The sequence below is a fragment of the Leptopilina heterotoma genome, unplaced genomic scaffold, assembly GCF_015476425.1.
Source record: "Leptopilina heterotoma isolate Lh14 unplaced genomic scaffold, ASM1547642v1 Lhet_219, whole genome shotgun sequence".
Taxonomy (NCBI): domain Eukaryota; kingdom Metazoa; phylum Arthropoda; class Insecta; order Hymenoptera; family Figitidae; genus Leptopilina; species Leptopilina heterotoma.
Window position 1 is genome coordinate 244831 of NW_025110936.1, and position 22716 is coordinate 267546.

The 22716-nt window shown below is 22.9% G+C and overlaps 3 protein-coding genes across 10 annotated transcripts in view; 2 read left to right on the forward strand and 1 right to left on the reverse strand.

Moving 5' to 3' along the window:
- Positions 1–22716, reverse strand: part of LOC122501958 (calcitonin receptor-like) — a 314998-nt gene that overhangs the window by 64375 nt on the left and 227907 nt on the right. The window lies entirely within an intron of this gene.
- On the forward strand, positions 347–5253 carry LOC122501956 (UDP-glucosyltransferase 2-like). Its single transcript, XM_043611757.1, has 5 exons — positions 347–789; positions 3339–3761; positions 4002–4233; positions 4311–4536; positions 4918–5253. Exons 1-5 carry the CDS (start codon positions 385–387, stop codon positions 5204–5206), a joined length of 1575 nt encoding a protein of 524 aa, XP_043467692.1. The 5' UTR covers positions 347–384; the 3' UTR covers positions 5207–5253.
- On the forward strand, positions 6674–22690 carry LOC122501928. The gene is made up of 15 exons (XM_043611716.1): positions 6674–7248; positions 9094–9516; positions 9707–9938; positions 10020–10245; positions 10495–10767; positions 11845–12268; positions 12451–12873; positions 14405–14636; positions 14891–15116; positions 15542–15636; positions 17004–17293; positions 17627–18049; positions 18337–18568; positions 21599–21824; positions 22118–22690. Exons 1-15 carry the CDS (start codon positions 6838–6840, stop codon positions 22395–22397), a joined length of 4416 nt encoding a protein of 1471 aa, XP_043467651.1. The 5' UTR covers positions 6674–6837; the 3' UTR covers positions 22398–22690.

The window sequence follows — 22716 nt, forward strand, 5'->3', positions numbered from 1 at the left end:
ATGATTAATCTTCATTTAGGTATTTATATTTCTCGTTACGAACAAACCGAATTGAACAAGTATTTATTTAAAAAATTTTATTTGAGAAAACATTTAAGTTAAATAATAGTTTTAGAGAAAGAGCAATTATTCATTATTTTGGAGAAAGAGAAAATAATAGAAAAAGAATAAAAAATATGAAAGAAAAAGAGAATAAATTTGTTTCGAAAGTAAAAAGACCTTGTCAAGTGGCTTACATTTAATTTACATATGCAAAACTAATTAACATTTATAATTATAATTTTTAGAAAATTCTTAAGATAAGAAGAAATTTACAATTAAAGTTAAAAAAATCAGTTTAAAAAAAGTAGACAAGAAGTCAATTTTTTTATTGTGTCGAAAAAAATGTTTTTCGTAATTTATTTTTACTTTTTTTTCTCTTTAACCCTGGGTGATGGATATAAAATATTGTCAATTTCCCCATTTACTGGAAAAAGTCACAATAACATGTTGGAAAGTGTGGCAAAAGCTTTGGCATTAAAGGGACATCAAGTTGACGTTGTTTCACAATTTGTTTTGAAGAATCCGCCGAAAAATTATCGAACAATTATCAATTTAGATGGAACAATGCCGGCACAAATAAATAATTGGACAATAGAAATGATAAATGATTTCAAAAAAAGTGATCTCATTCCAACAGTGACAAAACATTATGGCAATAATTTTTGCGATTTAATGGCACTTGATGCTTTACAGAAATTAATTAAACAATCATCAAAGGATCGTTCGTATGATTTATTAATTACAGAGGTAATGTCTACTGTCACTTTTTGCTTCCCATGAGTTTTTTTATTTATAATATAAACTGTTTAATATAAATTATTAAAATACGTCAAGAATATCACAAATAAATATAAAACTTATCATGGACTTATGCTGTTTCTGCACAAAATGATATTTTAATTATTTTTTAAGGGTTTAGAGTTTAGTCACTTATGTAATATTTTACCAGATTGAAAAGCTTCATTTAAAGATAAATTTTCAATAAAAAAGTGATTTTCGAAAAAATGGACTTATGCGGTTTCTGCACAAAACGCTTCAATTATAATCTAAATTAAAATAATTAGTTTAATTTCAAATAATTTTAGACTTCGCACTTACCTACTACAACCTACTATTTTTACTACTTTTTTTCGATTTGCTATTTGGATACTTTTTTCTTTGGTTTTTCTTTAATTCAATTACTTGATATAGAATTTTCATAAAATTTTTTTAAACAAATTAACTATTTAAACAAATTTTTATATAAATTTCTCTGAATAAAATCAATTATTTTTAATAATTTTTATGAAATTTGTTTATAACAATTCGTCTATATTCAATACAATTGCAATTAATTTTCTGAAAAGAATTTAATTTTTCTCAAACTATTTAATTAAAAATTTCTTAAGGAAATTAAATTATTTAAACAAAATTTTTAAAAATTCTTTACAAGAATTCCATTACTTTCATAAATAAAAAATTCTTCAAAAAATTTCAATTTTTTTTAATACGATTTGAAATTAAATACGCGAAAAATGCAATTATTCTTAAAAAATTTATTATAATTCTTAGTTATTTTCAAAAATTGTAATAAAATTCAATAATAAAATTTTTAATTACAATAATTTTAAAAAGTTGAAACAAATTCGTGGTAAAAATCAATTATTTTTAATTTTCAAATAGAATTATTAAAAATAGACATTATTTTCAAAAACTATAAAAAAATTCATGAAAAGGATTTAATTTTCTCCGAATAACTTTAATAAAATTTTCCAATAAAATTATTAATTAAATTTATTAACGAAATTGATTATATTTTTAAAACTTAACAGAACTTCTTCATAAAATTCAATATTACTTTCAGAATTTCCCATTAAAATTATTAAAAAGAAACTATTATTTCAAAAAAATTGAAAGAAATTCTTCAAAACAATTACATAAATTATTTTTAAATAATCTAAAAAAATTCGTAGTAAGAATTTAATTATTTTCATAAACAAAAAAATTCTTTGCAGGATTTCAATTATTTTTAATATAATTTTAATTGAATTTTCTGAAATTTTTTATTAAAATTATTGAATTATTTTAAAAAATTTTTTAAATTGGCATAAAATTCTTTATAATTTAATTTTAAGAAATAATTAATTACTGAATCAAACATTTATTATTTATATATTGAATTCCCGTAAAACTTTCAACAAACAATTAATTGTATAAATTTTTAGAAATAATTAATTTTCAAGAAAAATTTTAAATTGTAATTTTTGAATATTTTAATTGTCATTAAACTGTAATAATATTTAAATTTTTATTTAAAAAATTATTAATTTTTTATTTCCCCAAATAATTATTAAAGTTTTAAATAATTTTATTTGAAAATTCAAAAAAAAAAAAATAATTGAATTTTGGATGAATTACAGTTGTAATTATTAGAAATCTTAATTTCTGTGGAAAAATAAAAAAGTATTTAAAAGTTAAATACTTATTTAACAATAGTTAATTCAAGTTTTTAATAATTTAATTTAGAAATTATAAAATAAATTAGCTTTTTGAAAAATTATAACTGAACTTTTTGGAAATAGTTGAATTCCTGTATAAAATTTTAAGATATTAAAAATTCTGAATTTTAATTAAAGTAAAATTGATTTCATAAAGAATTTTTTTTTTACAGTTTTAAAAATTGTTTTTAAATATAATTGTATTTTTGAAGAATTCTAATTGAAAATTTGTAAAATAATTAATGTTTAGAAAAATTTAGAATTGAAGTTAATTATCAGGATAAGAAAGAAAGTGAATATTTCTTATGAAAATCAGGAAAAAGTCAGGAAAATACTGAATCAAATTTTTTTGAATCGAATAAAATAAGTTTTCTTAATCGCCAAACTTTATTTTTCGATAGCTTCTTTTCACCTTACTGTTACTTTACTTTATTATTTTACTTGTTACTTATTTTTTAGTCTTAAAACTACTTTCTAAAATTAATTATCGAGTGCAATCACTGAGAATAAAATTTGTTTTAATCCAAAAATAAGTAGTCAACAAAAAAAATGTTTGAATTAAACATATTTTATAATTGAATTAAACGTAATTTTTATATAATCAAAATTATTATGTTTAATTCAAAAATAATTTTTGATTTAATTATTTAAAAAAATTTTGTTTTAAATATTTTTTTAAAGATAATTATGTTTGATTCAAATATATTGTTTTCTCGCAGTGAAGTCTGCAATTGCAAATGTTTTTTGTTAATTTCCTTAAATCATTCCAAATTTGAAAAAAATTTTAACTTTCTCCTTTTCTTTTTTTTCCTCTTTTAGGCATTTGCAATAAATTGCTACATTGGTATTGGACATATTTTGAAAATTCCAGTAATTATAGTGTCGGCATTGAATGAATTTTTATGGTTCGACGATATACTGGGAAACCCAATGTCCAATGCATATGCAACTAATTGGGTAGCTTCAGTTTTCCAGGTGAAAACCTTTTGGGAACGGGTGAAAAATCATTTTTTCACTCACTATTACAATTATGAATATTTCGAGTATACAGAAGAAGAACAAACATTGGCCATGAGAAAATATTTGAATCCCACTATACCATCTGTTAGGGAAATTGAAAAGAGTATTTCTCTTCTTTTGGTTAATGGCTATCATAGTTTTTTCGGCATAAGACCATTGTCACCAGCAATTGTACAAGTTGCTGGCATCCAGATTGAACTCAGCGATACAAAAATGACACCGGTATGATTCCTTCTAAAATGTCTTTCTTTCGTTCTTTCTTCTTCAAATTTTATTTTGAATTTTTATTTTTTGAATTTTGTACGATGTACACATTCAAAACGAAAAAATAATTTAATTTACCAAAAATAGTACCTAAAGATTTGGATGGTTTTCTTCTTCTAAATCATCTTCTTTGGAACTTAAAATTTTGTTTTGATTTTAAAAAATAGACATTTAATTCTAATAATTTTCCCAAAATAGGAACTAAAGATTTGGATGGACGACAGTAAAGATGGCGTGGTCTTCTTCACTCTTGGTTCGATGATTATTATTGAAGATCTTTCAAGAGAAATTATACAGAATTTATATGCATCTTTCGCCAAATTGGCACCAATTCGCGTGCTCATGAAAATTGTTAATAGAGGAAAACTTCCTCCGGGTCTGCCGAAAAATGTCCTGACAATGTCTTGGATTCCACAGATTCCAGTATTAAGTGAGATGAAAATATTTATTTTTATTTTTGTTGATAAATAAAAAATAAAAAAATTATCTTATTTTCTCTTTCTCTAGAGCACAAAAATACCAAAGTTTTTATAACTCATGGCGGAATTAATAGTGTCCAAGAAGGTTTATATTTTGCAGTGCCAATGATTGGTTTTCCATTATTTGCCGATCAACCGTACAATATTCGCATTCTTAGTGACAAAAATGTGACTTACGAAATGAATTATGAAAATATAACCGAAAAATCGTTGACTAAAGCTTTAAATGCTGTTCTTTATGATCCAAAGTATCGGTACGTTAATATATAAATTTAAAAAAAGAAAAATACAAAAATAAAATAATACAAAAATACAAGATAACAAAAATAAGAAAATACAAAAATATAAAAATACCAAAATTACAAGAATACAAAAATATAAAAATACCAAAAATAGAAAAATAAAAAAACATGAAAATACCAAAAATAGAAAAATACAAGAATATAAAAGTACCAAAAATACCAAAAATACAAGAATATAAAAATACCAAAAACACAAAAATACAAAATTATAAAAATACCAAAAATAGAAAAATACCAAAACACAAAAATACAAGAAGATAAAAATACCAAAATATAATAATAAATATAATTTTAAAAAAATTCTAAATTATTTTTAAAATTTAATTATTTCAGTGAATCTGCCAAACGTGAATCAACACTTTTTCGAGAACGTCCAATGAGTGCAACAGACACCGCAGTTTTTTGGGTAGAATATATTATAAGAAATGGTGCAAATTCTCTAAGATCACCATCAATGGACATGCCCTTTTGGAAAGCTGAACTTGTCGATATTTACCTATTTTTCTTTATTTCCCTACTTTTAATAAGCTACATAATTTTTTTTATTTTCAGAAAAATTATTTCCCTCTCCATTACAACTATTTTAAATCCAAATTCTCAAAGTCATAAGAAAAATGATTAATTATCAATTACTACTCATTACACTGAAAAAAAAATTTATTTGATTCAAATAACCGATTAATTGACTATTATCAATTAAATATTATTTTAATTAAATCAAATAATATTTATTGGAGTCAATTAAATGGTTTAGTTCATATTTGCTTCAAATACTGAAATTTTTGGTTCAAATACCATTTAATTGACTCCAATAAATATTATTTGATTGAAGTAAATATTTATTCAAATATCAAATAAATAATTTTTTTTTTCAGTTTAATGTTATAGATAATAATTGAGCGTGTCAATGCAAGAACCGGTCGTACGCCACATGTGTATCCCGAGCGTACGACCGGTTCTTGCATTGACACGCTCAATTATAATTAACAACAATTATTTAATTAATATTAAAGGAAAAAACAAAATTACGTCAACGTACAAGAAATTAATTACACTTTACTTCCCCCCGTGTAGAGTTCATTGTTTTAATAAATTACTTTTCAAGATAAAAATATTATGAATTAATTCTTTGCCATTTTTTCGTTAACTCATCATGAGCAAGCAGATAATTTTTCTCTTCATCGCAGAATTAGAAAAATTCGAAGATATATCATTTGTTTTTAATAAGATTGAAAATTGCAATTCACTGCTAAAATAATATTTCTTTTGTTAAATATAGTTTTGAAATTATATTTAAAATTTTACATTTGAAATTATGCTAAAAATTACGTTTAAAATTTGAAAACATCATTTAATTCTCTATCTTTAATTAGTAAAACTAGAAAATTTTACTTTGAGTTAGTGTCTGACTTTTTGCTTTTGAATTAGTACATTTTAATACCTAATAAATTAATGGAAATTACTATTTATTATTTATAATTTTCATAAATATTAATTTAAATTTAATAAATTACTAAATATTTTTTCTTAGTAAAATTTACTAATTCAAAAGCAAAAACTCACTAATTCAAAATTAGTAAATAGTTTTACTAATTCAAATTTAGAGAGAAAATTATATTAAAATTAAGTTTAAAATCGTATTTAAAATCAAATTTTAAGTTGTATTTAAAATTACATTTAAAATTAGATTTAAAATTATATTTGAAATTCTATTTAAAATTACATTAAAAAAATATTTAAAATTAAATATAAAAGCACAAAATTATTAATTATTTGGATTAATTTCATTGTTTGGATGAATTATTATTTCTGTCCATTGAAAAGTTAACTTTACAATTTTTTTTTTCTCACAAAAATTTGCTAAACTGAAAATATTTTTCTATTATAATTATGAAATTGTTTAATTATATCGTAAATGTCCCTGTTGATGTGGAATAATACTAATAATCTTAAACTCGCATTTCTTTCAGCGAAAAAAAATGATAAAACGTTAACGATAAGAAATATAAAATTATTTTAGAACAGTAGACTCGAATTCGTTGACAGTATATATTCTCAATGTTTGCTATTGAACACTGAATCGTTAAATAGTTCGGAGTAATAATTCAAAAAAGAAAATTTGTAATAAAAAATTTAAACTAAAATTGATTTTAAATATAGTGTGCAAAAACATTCACTTTATTAGATTTTCCGTTTATTGAATTTTTTTTCTTATAATCAAGTAAACTTTTTTTCGTATATACACAAGAAAAAATGTTTAAATCTTATCAGATTTTATTAATTTTCATTCTATCGCTAATTATCGAATGCAATTCCTATAAAATTCTTGTCGTTTATCCCTTCAATTCACCGAGTCACAATATTTTTTTGGAGAGTATTTCAATTGGATTGGCAAAACGTGGTAATCAGATTGATGCAATTTCACACTATAAACCAAAAAATCCACCTGATAATTACAAAACAATTGTCGATTTAAATGGTACAAGGACGAGTGTACTTAATAATATGACAATTGATTTTGCCACTCAAATAGGAACAAATACCGTTACATTTATTGCCACTACATTTGGAAATGAACTCTGTGAACTTATGGGCCTCGACAAAATGCAAGAGCTGATAAAAAATTCTCCAAAACATCATCCGTATGATTTAATCATAACTGAGGTACGTTTTTTTGAGCGCGTTCTTATTTTAGAAAAACAATTTATCAGTCAAATTATATTTATTATTATATTTAATGTGTTAACAGTTAAATTTAATTATCTATTTATTTCTGTTTTTATTTTTTTTATTTACTTCTGAAGTAAAATATTAAATCTAATTAACTAATTAATTACCTATTTATTCAAATAATTTGGTATTTCGTTAAATAAAAATAATTTAATTTAAAACAAAAATTGTTTCTTCAAATAGTATTATTTCATGTATTCAGGTCACCAAACTGTTATTTAAAAGAATTTTTATTTTATAAAAATTTCCACTTAAATAATTTTTTAACACGAAATCTAATTGAACTGAATGTAATATTTTACCAAAAATATTATTTTCAACAAACTTGTGATTGAATTTTCAAGTGACTAAATTTTCATTTTTTCGAATATTTATTTATGCAGCAATTTATTTCATCAAATAAATGGAAAAAAAATAAATGAATTCATTTGGATTCCAAACGCTCTTTTGTACGAACAAAATAAATTAAATTTTCTTTAAAATAAAATATTTGATTAACTGTAATTATTGTAATTTAATTTTCATTTAATTTAATGAAACATAATTATTTAAATTCGAAAAATAAAAATTCGCCTGCTCAACAATTTGTTTTATTCATTATTTTCTCTAGTTTTATTCATTAATAGTTTTATTAAAAATAAATATTTAATCATTATTATTTTTCCATAGAAATTAACAATTTAAAAAATTTAATTATTTACAAAAATCGTAATAAATAAATAATAATAATTAATAAAATCCTTCACAAGAATTCAGTTATTTTTACAAGTAGTCAAATTTCTCAAAAGAATTCAATTATTTGAAAAATATGTAATAAAATTCGTTGCAAGAATTCAATTAATTTTATAAATAATAAATCGATTATTTAGAAATTCATTTTTAAATTAACTTTTATTAGAAAATTCTACGAAAATTTAATTATTTAAATTCAAAATAAAATAAATTATTGAATAATTAAATGTTTGTTAAAATTGGATTCTCATAAAGAATTTTATCAACAAATTTTTAAGTAATTGAATTCTTCTAACGAATTTTAATAAAATTTTTAAGAATTATTACTTTTTTCGAGGATTTTGATTAAAATCCTGCTATGAATTTTATTATTTATGAAAATAATTAAATTCCTGAGAACAGTTTTATTATTTATAAAAATAATTGAATTATTGAGAAGAAATTTGTAAAAAATTGTAAATATAATTGAATTAGTGTGAAATTTTTAATATTTATAAAAATACTTGAAATTTCGCTTGTGAGAGAATTTTCATGCCCTCTAGGCGGCAATTTAAAGAACCAAGTTGGCGCGAAACTCAAAAAAAGAAAAGTTGAATTAATAATTCATTAGAAATTAATAGTATATAGTTAATTAATATCTGCAATAAAATATTTCTGTAAATTTCTACCTAATATTTATTTTATATTTATTTTATTTATTTTATATTTATTGTTTATTATTTATAAAAGAAATATTAATAAACTAATATTCTAATAATATGTTAGTTTAGTGAAATTCAATAAAATATTCACTGGATTTTATTATGATTCATTTACTCTATTCGCTTCATTTCGTTTTGCTTGTGAGAGAATTTTCATGCCCTCTAGGCGGCAAATTCATGAATTATTTTGGCGCGAAATTCAAAATTATTCAAATTAAATAATGTTTTCTTTAAAATAAAAAGTTAATTGACTGCAAATATTAATTTTTAAATCAACACTTTAGAATTATTATATTATAAATTAGTGTATAAATTAATTTTTATCGAAAATAATTTTGTTACACAGGCATTCGGATCAAATTGTTACATTGGTCTTGGCTACATTTTTAAAGTACCAGTAATAACGATTTCATCATGTTTAGAATATTCTTGGATTCCATCAGCAATTGGTAATCCCGATTCAACGGCATTTGCACCAGATGTTTTAATGGATTCAGCTGAAATCAAATCATTTTGGGAACGATTGAAAAATACCTTCGTCACGCAATTCAGCAGATATCAATTTTACATGTACACAGAAAGTTATCAAACAAATGCAATGAGAAAATATTTGAGTCCCGATATTCCCGATATTAGACAAGTTGAGAGAAGTGTTGCCCTGACGTTTGTTAATTCTTTCTATACGTTGTTTGGCATTAGAACTAGAACACCGGCGATTGTTGACATTGCCGGTGTTCACATTGAGGAAAACGACGAAAAATTATCACCAGTGAGTATTTATTTGTTGTATTTTCATTTTTAGGGTTAAATCCTTATGTCCGTTACGTCACGTCGTAGCAACGGTTGTTATGGTAATGGTTTTTATAGCAACTGTTCCTCTGATAATGTTTACCATAGCAACTGTTTCCATAGCAGCGGTTGTTTTGAAACAATAATTTTTCCATTATCTTTCTTTTGAGGATCTTCAAAAATGGATGGACGACAGTAGAAGTGGTGTAATTTATTTCTCAATGGGTTCAATGGTAATGATTGAAACCCTACCGAAGGAGACGCTTTTGGCATTTTATGAATCATTTGAGAAACTATCGCCAATGAGGGTCCTCATGAAAATTGCGAATCCTGACAAATTACCACCGGGTCTGCCGAAAAATGTTCTGACAAGAAAGTGGATTCCCCAAATTCCAGTTTTGGGTATTAAAGATGAAAAATTTTCACGATGCTGCAAATTTTATTCCGAAAGAATCTTTGTTTCATTTTGATTTTCATTTGCAGGACACAATAATACAAAATTATTTATGACACATGGAGGTTTGATAGGCACTCAAGAAGCTCTCTATCATGCAGTACCGATGATTGGTATGCCAATATATGCAGATCAATTTTTCAACGTTCGTATATTCGTTCAGAAGAACATGGCAATTCGGATTGATTATCAAAAAATTACCACTCAATCATTGGATAGCGCATTGTATCTTGTGCTCAACAATCCGCTCTATAGGTATGGTTGAAGAAAGAATATTTTTCTTTTACAATTTACAAAATAAAATCTAAACTGTTTGGAATTTCTGCTTTGCAACATTTACTATTTCCGGATGAGCAAACTTTGCTACATTCGAAATACATTTTGCAAAGTTGCAAAGCAGAAATGCACAGAAGTTCCTGACAGCTAAGAGTCTACTATACAAATAGTATTTTTAATTTCTTTTCCTACAGGATTTTAAAAATTAATAAATATTTTTTCGCACAGGGAATCTGCTAGATATCAATCGCGATTGTTTCGGGACAGACCGATGAGTGCAGGTGATACTGTCGACTTTTGGGTTCGATACGTCATTAGAAATGGAGGAAATGCTTTAAAATCACCAGCTGTTAATTTATACTGGTGGCAATTGCAACTGCTCGATGTTTACATTTTCATTTTAATCTGTTTAATATTGACAATTTATTTCATTCTCATCGTTATCAAACGTACTCTACGAATTTTGTGCAGAAGATCAAAAAAATCGTCAAATCATCAAAAAAATGAATAAATAGTTTCATAAGTAAAAGAACAAATCGAAGAATAAAAAAAGAATAGAAAAAGAAGAAAAGGAAATAGAAAAATAATAAAAGGAAAAAGAAAAGGTTACAAGGAAAGGAAAAAAGAAAAGGATAACAGAAAAAGAACAACAGTTTTCAAAAAAGAAAATTAGTATAATAAAATATATTAAACATGAGCAAATCATAATATTGTGATATAAAATAATACAAAAGTAAATAAAAAAAAATTTCTTACCCCAAAACTTTTGAACGTTTAAAATTTTATGTTGCAAAAGTGCTGAACGTTTGAACGACACTTTTTTTACTTCTATTAATTTGCATTCTAATTTTTGATGTAAATACTTAAAAAAAACATAAATGCCAATCAATAAAATAAAATAAATATCAAATTAACTTCAAAAAAATCATTTATCCACAATTATAAACGAAAATATTAGCAATTTCTATTATCCCAACTTTCGGTCATCCAAACCAGTTTTTGAACGAAATTTTGGTCGGATAATAAGAGTTCCACTGTATTTTTGTATTTTTCTCATAAAAATATATTAACAGTAATAGTTCACTATTCTTCTTTAAAAAAAATTTATTTAAATTAAAATTTCAATATTTCAGATAAACATTTTATGAAAATTATTTCCTATTATCTTAAAACTTAAATAACTTTAATGAATTAAACATAAAATATTAAATGCGAAGAAACTAGAAGCGAAGCACAACAAAGAAAAAAATAGAAACGATTCACACTTCAGTTGATTAGTGTCTTTTTAAAAAGAACACAAAATTCGAAAATAATAAACAATGTGTTGTAATAATTAAAAATATCATTATTTTTATTGTTCGTGTTACTGTTATTATTATTGTTACTTTTATTGACAGTTTTACTGTTATTTTTATTGTTATTTTTATAGTCATTGATACAGTTATTATTATTGTCATTGCTTTTTTGTTACCATTATTATTATTGTCATTTCTATTGTTGTTACCATTATTATTGTTATTGTTGCCATTGCTATTGTTGTTATCATTATTATTATAAAACAATATTTTTCTACAACTAAATGGATAATTTCGGGCAAAATCATTTTTTATTTAAACTATCATTGGTGTTGATGGTAAAAAATTGTTTTTCCGATGGTTATAGAATTTTGGCAATTTTTCCCTATAATTCGCGTAGTCATAATAATGTTTTTGAAGGTGTGACTAGAGGTTTAGCAAAACGTGGCCATCAAGTTGATGCTGTTACCCATTTTCAAATGTTAAATCCACCGAAAAATTATCGAACAATTATTAATTTATCCGGTACAAGAAGTGAAGTTGTTAATAATTTTACCGTTGAATTTGTCGTTGAATTACAAAATTTAATTCCTGTAATATCAAAAATGTTTGGCAATGATATTTGTGAATTACTGAATAACGAAAATTTACAGAAATTAATAAAATCACCACCAAACGATCCACCTTACGATATTCTCATTACTCAGGTCAGTTTTCTTTTTCATTTCTTTCAATTATATTTCAATTAATAATTATTCTATTAAATATAATTTCTACTAAATTAAAAATTGAAATTAATTATTTTTATTTTTTAAAGTTTTTTTTATTAAAAAATAAAATAAAAAAGTTTTTTTTTTAATTTAAAAAAAATAAATATATCTGTTTGCAGTCATTTGCATCAAACTGTTTCATAGGAATTGGTTATATATTGAAAATTCCAGTAATAACTGTGTCAGCATCATTGGAATTTCCATGGGCAAGTGCGGCAATTGGAAATCCGGATTCTATTGCATTTGCTCCAAATGTTTTGATGAATACGGTGGAAATTTTGACATTTTGGAAGCGACTGAAAAACTTGTTAATCAGCTATCGAAGTTTATATGAATTTCACGCAATCACTGATAATATACAAACAGAAATGATGAGGAAACATTTGCGAGCCGATATGCCCCATAGCTGTGAAATAATAAAAACTACCTCACTCACTTTTATTAATTCCTATCACAGTTTAACGGGAATTCGATTAAGAAGTCCAGCTTTAATTGACATTGCGCCAATTCATTTGGAAGATGCTCCCTTAACAATATCCAAAGTGTGTAAATATTTTTCTAGCATAATGAAAACAATTTTGTTGTCCTCCACAACAATAATTTTTTAATATAAATTAATATTATCTAAATTAATTAAATTTCCACTAATTGATGCTCTTAATTAATGAATATTCCACTAATTAATGCACTTAATTAATTAATATTACAACTAATTAATACTCCTTATTAAATACCAATTAATTAATATTTCAACTAATTAATGCTCCTTATTAATTAACAATTAATTAATATTTAAACTAATTAATACTCCTTATTAATTGACAATTAATTAAAATTCTACTAATCAATGCTCCTAATTAATATTTCACTAATTAATGATACAAGTTAATATTTAACTAATTAATGACCAATTACTTAATATTCCACTAAATGTTCCATCAATTAATATCCAATTGATTGATATTCCATTAATTAACTTCCCATTAACTAATATTCTATGAATTAATATTTCACTAATTAGTGTCATATTAATTAATTAAATTCCACTAAATAATATTCCATTAATTATTTAACATTATATTAATTAATATCCCATTGTACAATAAATATTCCACTACATATTGCATTATTAACTAATATTCCATTAATTATTATTTCACTAATTAACTAATATTCTACTAAAAAATATTCCACAAATTAATATCCCCTTAACTAATATTCCATTAATTAAGGTCCCCTTAATTAATATCCTATTAATTAATTAATATTATACTAATTATTGTTTCAGTAAATAATATTCCTTTAATTAATGTCCCATTAATTGATAAAACCACTAATTATTGACCCATTAACTAATATTAGTAATATTTTAATAACTGTTATTGCATTATTGTTGTACCATTTACTAATTAATTAATAGATATTCTACAAATTATTCATCCATTAGCTAATACTCCATCAATTAATATTGCACTAATTAATGTCTTATGAATTAGTAATTAATCCACTAAATATTGTCCCATTAACTAAAATTCTATTAATTAATGTCCCATTAATTAATCTTCTATTAATTAATAAATATTCCACTAATTGTTGGAGTAACTAATATTCGTATTAGTTAGAGGCCCATTAATTAATAAATATTCCATTAATTATTGTCCCATTTTCTAATATTTCATTAATTAATATTCCAATAATTAATGTCCCATTAAATTATATTTCATGAATTAATATTCCACAAATTAAAGTCCTCTTAACTAATATTCCATTAATTACTGTCCCGTTAATTAGTATCCTACTAATTAATAAATATTCCATTAATTATTGTCCCATTATCTAATATTCCATTAATTAATATTCCTCTAATTAATGGTCTATTAATTAATATTCCACTATTTAATGTTCCATTAATTAATATTCCATTAATTAATGTTCTTTAAATTGCCTAAAATTTTTAAGTTTTAAATTTTCTTATTATAATTGTGTTTATAAAAAAATATGAATAATAATTTTTGTGGATTGAATATTTCATCTTTTTTTTAATAATAAATTTTGAAATTTTTTTTATTAAAGGAACTGGAGGTCTGGTTGAATGAGAGTAAACACGGTGTAGTTTACTTCTCCCTGGGTTCTTTGGTGGTAATTGAGACTCTTCCCAAAGAAACGCTTCTTGCGATTTTCTCGTCTTTCAAAAAAATTTCCCCTGTTAGAGTTGTGATGAAAATCGTCAACAAAGAAAAACTTCCTAACGGTCTACCCAGCAACGTACTTAGTTCCAAATGGATTCCTCAACTTCAAGTTTTGAGTAAACACACGCAATCACTTATTATTTATTTTTCAAATGACTGCGTAATTTTTAATATTTAATGATTATTTTTTTATTATTAATTAAATAAATTAAATGAACAATAGTCACTGAATATATTATACACTAAAAAAAATTAATTTGACTGAAATAATCGATTATTTAAATCAAATAAATTTTTTCCACTGTAAATAATTAAAATTATATAAATAATAATAATTATTGATGACTATAGAATGCTATTTAATTTTCAGGGCACAAAAATACAAAATTATTCATCACACACGGTGGATTAATGTCAACAATAGAGGCATTGTATTTTTGTGTTCCAGTAATTGGTCTTCCATTATTTTACGATCAATTTTTTAATGTTGATGTAATGGTGAAAAAACATATGGCAATTGAATTAGATATAAACAAAATAAATGAACATTCACTGGACAATGCTTTAAATGAAATTTTAAATAATTCCACTTACAGGTAATTAAAATTCGCACACGTGGATATAATTTTCGTGTTAAATTCTCTTTCTTCTTTTGTTACGAATTTGTAAATTATTTTAAACTATTTAACATAAATTATTAAAATTCTTTAAACATTTAAATTAGATTTTATAATTTTGCAATAAGAGAAAAAAAATTAATAATAATAATAATAATAATAATAATAATAATAATAATAATAATAATATAATAAAAAATTAAAAAAACAATATAATTAACTATAATAATTATATTATAATTAGCAATATTAGTTTAATAATTTAAAATTATTTATTTACTTTTTTTTATTTTCCTTATTTTCTATTTATTTAATTTTGTATTTATAAACAACTTATTTATGTAAATAAAAAATAATTAATAATTATCTAAATAAAGGTGAAATTGCAATATTTTCTTTCGCAGGGAATCGGCAAAATTGGAATCAAGATTATTTCACGATAGACCGATGAATGCAACGGAAACTGTGAATTTCTGGGTGGAATACGTGATTAGAAATGGTGCAAATTCGTTAAAATCACCGGCGATCAATCTCTATTGGTGGCAAAATGATCTTTTCGATATTTACCTTTTTTTATCATTATGCACTTTAGTTATAATTTACTTGATTTTCACTATTTTCAAATACGTTCTGTATTTTATTTTTAGATTTACAAAGATAGCAATTTATTAGATTTATTTATTTTTATTTTTTATAATAGGTATCTTAACATTATTAACAAGTTTATTTATAATTAATTATTGCACTGAAAGAAAAAAATTTATTTTATTCAAATAAGCGATTAATTGTCTATTTTATCGAATAAATATTTACTTGTATCAAATAATTTTTATTTTAGTCAATTAAATTGTATTTGCTTCAAATACTATTTTTTATTCAAATATTTTATTTCTTAAAATTTACCTATTTATTTATAAATAAAAATAAAAATAAAAATAAAAATAAAAATAAAAATAAAAATAAAAATAAAAATAAAAATAAAAATAAAAATAAAAATAAAAATAAAAATAAAAATAAAAATAAAAATAAAATTTTAAAAATACTGAAATTATTGTTTCAAATATAATTTATTTTAATTATGTAAAAATTATTTGAATTAAGGAAATATTTATTTGATAACAGACGCAAGTGATTGGTTTTTTGAATCAAATAAATTTTTTATCAGTGTGACTTTATTATTTTTTTCATTATAATTATTTTTTATTTTATTATTTTTCATTATTTTTAATTTGTTTTATTTTCAACAAATATAATTACAATTATTAATTATAATATTTGCTTTTTATTATTGTTGAATATTATTATTATTTTTTTTTGTTTTTTATTAGTAATTAATTAGACTATTTTATTTTTAATTTTTTTTTATTGGCATCATAAGTGTTATTATTAAATTATTAATATTTTGCAATTATTTTTAAACTGTAGTGAAAAATAATTAAAAAAAATAAATTAATAAAGAAAAAAAATCATCTTGCCTACAAAGTGATGTTGAAATTTTTTCAAAATTATCTTTTTCTACAAGAAAACACGTTACGCAATAAAAATAAACTGCATTTAATTAGAGTCAAGAGAGATCATAATGGCAAGTCAGTCTCATTACTGAATTGTCTGATACCTGTTCTTAAAAACTCTTTAACATTTTTACAATTGTATAAATATAAACTAGATTTTCGGAAAATTTTCCCACTTTATTTATTTTTTTCCACTTTTTTGTATTTTATTCAAAAAAAAAAAAAAAAATGAAATCTCTCTTATTTATTCTTTTGTGTTTCATAAACTTTTCAATAAACATAAAACATAGTGATGGTTATAGAATTTTGGCAATTTTTCCCTTTAATTCGCGTAGTCATAATAATGTTTTTGAAGGTGTGACGAGAGGTTTAGCAAAACGTGGACATCAAGTGGACGCTGTCACTCATTTTGAAATGAAAAATTCACCGAAAAATTATCAAACAATTATTAATTTATCCGGTACAAGAAGAAATGTTGTGAATAATTTTACAATTGATTTCGCCACACAACTTGGCGACGACCTCGTGCCATTAATTTCTGTTTTTTATGGAAATGAACTTTGCGAATTACTCGCGCACAAAGATATTCAGAGACTTGTTAAAAATCCACCAAATGATCCGCCTTATGATATTTTAATCACTGAGGTTTGTTTTTTATTTTCTTACGCAACACTTTTAATTCGTTTTTGTCTCAATTTTGATATCCGCAGAAAAACTGCAAATTTAATAAATATTGAGTAATTTTTTTTTTTTTTTTTTTTTTTTTTTTTTTTTTTTTTAATAAATATTTTTAATTCAATAAATTTGTTAATTTAATAAATTTGATACTGTAACAAATTAAATGTTACTTTAACCAAATTTGTTATTTTAACAAATTCATCAATTAACAATATTTAATATAATAATTTTTTTTAATGAATAACTTTAAAATAACTTTTACTTTTTAAAACTTTTTATCGAATAAATTTTTTTTTACAGGCATTCACAGCAAATTGCTTTATAGGAATTGGACACATATTGAAAGTACCAGTAATAACTGTTTCTTCATTATTGGAATTTTCGTGGACAAGCGATCATGTTGGGAATCCCGATTCAATAGCATTTGCACCAAATGTTATGATGGACGCGGCTAAGGTGACAACATTTTGGGAACGATTGGAAAATACAATTATAACATATCGCAGTAAATTTCGATTTTTCTCAATAACCGAGGAGGCGCAAACAAAATTAATGAGAAAATATTTAAGTTCAGATATACCAAATATACGTGAAGTGGAAAAAAGTACGGCTTTAACATTCATTAATTCTTTTCACACATTATTTGGTATTCGAATTAGAAGTCCTGCCTTAATTGATATCGCGGGAATACACGTGGAAGACAGTGACGTCACAGTATCCCAGGTGAGAAATTATTTTTTTTTTCAATTGGAGGAAAATTAACTTAACCTTTAGGGGAATAATTAAAAAAACTTTTTTTTTTATATCAAATGATAACATTAATTATCAGAATAGAAATAAAACAAAAAAAGGAAAAGAAAAATGAAATAAAAAATAAAATAAAGACAAAAAGAAAAAAAAAGAAAATAGAATAAAAAGCAAAACAAAAAAGAAAATAAGAATTAAAATAAATTGAAAAATTTTAATATTTAAAAATTATAAATTTTAATTTGGAGTGTTAATGTTTTAAGAGTCTCGAGAAGTGGTTGGACGAAAGCGCTCACGGAGTGGTTTATTTTACACTCGGGTCAATGGTTTTGATTGAGACTCTCCCGAAAGAAACGCTTCTTGAGATATATTCAGCTTTTGAGAAAATAGCACCTGTCAGGGTTCTCATGAAAATTGCGAATAAGGATAAATTACCCCCAGGACTCCCCAGCAATGTACTGATTTCCGACTGGATACCACAACTTCAAGTTATGCGTAAGAAAAATGAGACTTTAAAAAATTTCCAGGGGCTAAAAAATTGGCTAATTGGTGCGTCAATATTGGCCCAGGGCAAAGAAAAATTATTTCGTCAAGCGTAAAATTTATTTTATTAATTATTTTATAAAACAATTAAATTAATATTAATATAATAATTAATAATATTAATATTAATATTATTAATTACCATCTATAAATTAGGGAAAATTTAACTAGCAAGATCATTGATACTTATCCCCCTACAAGACAATCTCGACAGCGAGAGAACTTTCATGACATCTAGGCGGGAATTCAGAGAAATATATTGGCGCGAAATTCAAAGTTAATCAAATAAAAAAGCAGTTTGTACTAAAAATAACCCTAGGGCTAATATTTATTTTGATCATAGAAAAATAATGCTCTCAAAATTCGTCCAGTTTAATGCCCTAACAAATTTTTCCCACTACAGAATTCGCACTCGATAATTAATTTTAAAAAAAGTAGCAAAAAGTAGCTTTCAAACTAAAAAAAAAGTAGCTATCGGAAAATTAAACTTCAGGACCAAAAAAACGAGTTTTAGACACTTCACAAAACTGACAAAAATTCTATTCCATATTTTTTATTTTCCTCACTTTTTCCTAATTTTCATCAAAAATATTTACTTCTTTCTTATCCTGCTAATAAATTTAATTCCTGCAACGAATTTTATTATTCATGAAAGAATTTAAATATTTATAACAATAATTTAATTCTTGCGAAGAATTTTATACAAATTTTTAATAATTGAATTCCTGAGAAATTTGTATTATTCATCAAAAAAATTTAAATTTTAACGAAGATAAATTTTTACAGATAATGTTTTAAATAATTGAATTCTTTTTGAAAATTTTATGAAAATAGTAGATATTGAAAATCATTGAATTGCGAAAAGTTTTTAATTAAATAATTAAATTTTACAAAGAATTCTATTAAAATTTTTGAGAATAATAATTGAATGTCTGTGTGGTATTTTATTAAATTTTTTTGAAAATAATTTAATTCCTAAAAAGCATTTTATTATTTATGAAAATAATTGAATTCTTGTGAACGATTTTATTTGATTTTTAAAAAATAATTGAATTTCCAAGAAGAAATTTTATTAATTTTAAAAATAATTAAATTCTTGTGATGATTATTGTTATTTTTGAAAATAATTAAAATTCGCAAAGAATTTTATTAAAATGCCTCAAAATAATTAAATTTTCGGGAAAAATTTTGTTATTTATCGACATAATTGAATTCTTGGGAAGAATTTTATTAAAATCTAAAAGAATAATTGAATTATTTAAAAAAATATTTGCTAAGAATTTTATTAAAATTTTCAAAAATAATTGAATTTCTGAGAAGAATTACACTATTTATGAAAATAATTGAATTCTTGCGAACGATTTTATTAGAATTTTTTTTTAATAATTTAATTTCCAAGAAAAAATGTATTATTTTTTTAAATAATTGAATTCTTCTGATGAATCAAATTGTTATTTATGGAAATAATTGAATTTTGTAAAGAATTTTATTAAAATGCCTCAAAATAATTGAATTTTCGGGAATAATTTTGTTATTTGTCGACATAATTAAATTGTTTCGAAAAATTATTTATGTAAATAATTGAATTCCTGCGAAGAATTTGATTAAAATCTAAAAAGAATAATTGAATTATTTAAAAAAAATTCAATTAAAATTGTATTTAAAATAATTGATTTTTTTCGACCAATTTTATTTGAATATTTGAAAATAATTGGAGTCCTGTGAAAAATTCTAATATTTTTGTCAATAATTGAATTTTTCCAAAGAATTTTAAAGAAACATTTTTTAAATAATTGATTTTTTCGAGGAATTGAAATTAAATTTTTAAGAATAATTACATTTTTTGAACAATTCCTGTAAACTTGTATTAAAAATAATTGAAATCTTGAGAAGATTTTTAATATTTATAAAAATAATTGAATGATTGTGAAAAATTTTATTAAAATGTTTAAAATGAATTGAATTTCTGTGAAAAATTTTGTTAGTTTTGAAAATAATTGAATTCTTTATAAGAATTTTATAAACATTGTTTTAAATAATTAATTTTTTCGAATTATAGTAAATATTATGAAAATTTTATTTTAGATAATTGAATTCTTGTGGAAAATTTGATTTGTGAAAATAATTGAATTTTTCGTATAATTAATTTAAAATAGCATTAAAAGTAATTGAAATTCTTAGATGAGTTTTATTGTTTATGAAAATAATTGAATTCTTGCTTAGAATTTTATCAACATTTTTTTTTTAAAAATTGAATTTCCATGAAAAATGTTATTATTAGTGAAAGTAATTGAATTATTGTGAAGTATGTATAAAATTTTTGTGAAATAATTTGTTCTTTCGAAATTTTTTTGAAAATGCTATTTCTAAATTATAATTGAATTCCTGAGAAGAATTTTTATTATTTATGAAAATAATTGAATTATTGCGAAATTTTTTTTTTACTTTTTAAAAAGAATAAAAGAATTTTAAAAACATTGTTTTAAATAATAAATTTTTTCGAAATATAGTAAATATTATGAAATTTTTATTTTAAATAATTGAATTCTTGTGGAAAACTTTATTTGTAAAAATAATTGAATTTTTCGATTAATTAATTTAAAGATAGTATTACAAATAATTGCAATTCTTCGATGAGTTTTATTATTTATAAAAATAATTGAATTTTGAATGAATGTTAAGAATTTTTGTTTAAATAATTGAATTCTATTTGGAAATTTTATGAAAATACTAGATATTGAAAATAATTGAATTTCGAATATTTTTTGAAAATAATCTTATTCTTAAATGAAGTAGTGGTAGTAGTAGTACCAAATAAATATCTAGTAAATATCATTTCCTCCAAATATCATCCATGACATTAAACAATATTTCTACGTCACTAATGACATAGACGATGATAATAATAATAATAATATTGTAAAATGAAATTTAGTTATTACAGATATGCGAGAATTACATTTGGTTGTGTGTTTCTGACAGGACATAATAATACACGATTATTCATAACACATGGTGGATTAATTTCAACACTCGAGGCATTATATAATGGCGTTCCTTTAATAGGTTTGCCTTTATACGCCGATCAATTTTCCAATATTCGTATTTTCGTCAACAAAAATATGGCAATCAGATTGAACTATAAAAAGTTGACAAAGGAATCATTGGATGAAGCTCTCGATGCGGTTCTAAATAATCCCAAGTATCGGTTTGTATTTTTTTTCCTTATCCACAAAGATCTTTTTTTACATTTTAATATAAAGACTTATTTATCCAATACTCTTATTCTTTGCTTCTATTTCTTCTTTATGATGTTCTATACTATTTCTTCTTCTAAAACGAATTAACTGACATAAAATAACAAAATAAAATAAGAAAACAAAATAGAAAAATAAAATAGAAAACAAAGTAAAAAATAAAATCAAAAATAAAAAAAAAATGAAAACACAAAGTAAAAAATAAAGTAAAACATTAATGCTAAAGAGAAATTTTTTTGTACAGAGAAGCGGCAAAATATGAGTCGAAATTATTTCGCGATAGGCCGATGACAGCGACTGAAACTGTCAACTTCTGGGTTGAATACGTCATCAGGAATGGAGCAGATTCTTTGAGATCACCAGCAGTCAATCTCAATTGGTGGCAATTGGCGTTACTTGATGTCTATGGATTTTTATTATTCTGCAGTGTCGCCGCAATTTATTTCCTATTGCTTATCATTAGACGAATATTTTTCGTTTTTAACAAACAGACAACAGTGAATCAGAAGAAGAAGAAGAATTAATTTCCCCCCCAAAAAAAAATTGTATCAATTTTTTAGACGTAAAAATGCCTCGTTAGCTTTGTAATAATATTTTAGTGCCTTTAAAAAATAAAGTTAATATTTATAATAATTCCCGATAAGATAAAATTAACAATTAAACGAAGCATGATAGACAATTTTCTACTTTGTCAAAAGAAGCACTTTTCTATATAAAAAAATTGTTATCAGACAATTAAATACTTTATTTAACAGATAATTGCATATTACACACGCTACTGATGATTCGGATAAAAAGAGCATATCATTCGGAGAACTGTATATTTCATACCATTTTCGAACT

What these genes read in the sequence shown, in the direction of transcription:
- LOC122501928 (XM_043611716.1), top strand. Translation starts at nt 6,838, where the DNA reads ATGTTTAAATCTTATCAGATTTTATTAATTTTCATTCTATCGCTAATT. An exon ending in TCCTCAACTTCAAGTTTTGA is followed by an intron (nt 14,637 to 14,890) that starts GTAAACACACGC and finishes TTTAATTTTCAG; the next exon opens with GGCACAAAAATACAAAATTA. An exon ending in ACCACAACTTCAAGTTATGC is followed by an intron (nt 18,569 to 21,598) that starts GTAAGAAAAATG and finishes TGTTTCTGACAG; the next exon opens with GACATAATAATACACGATTA.
- LOC122501956 (XM_043611757.1), top strand. Translation starts at nt 385, where the DNA reads ATGTTTTTCGTAATTTATTTTTACTTTTTTTTCTCTTTAACCCTGGGT. An exon ending in ATGATTTATTAATTACAGAG is followed by an intron (nt 790 to 3,338) that starts GTAATGTCTACT and finishes TTCCTCTTTTAG; the next exon opens with GCATTTGCAATAAATTGCTA. An exon ending in CTTTATGATCCAAAGTATCG is followed by an intron (nt 4,537 to 4,917) that starts GTACGTTAATAT and finishes TAATTATTTCAG; the next exon opens with TGAATCTGCCAAACGTGAAT.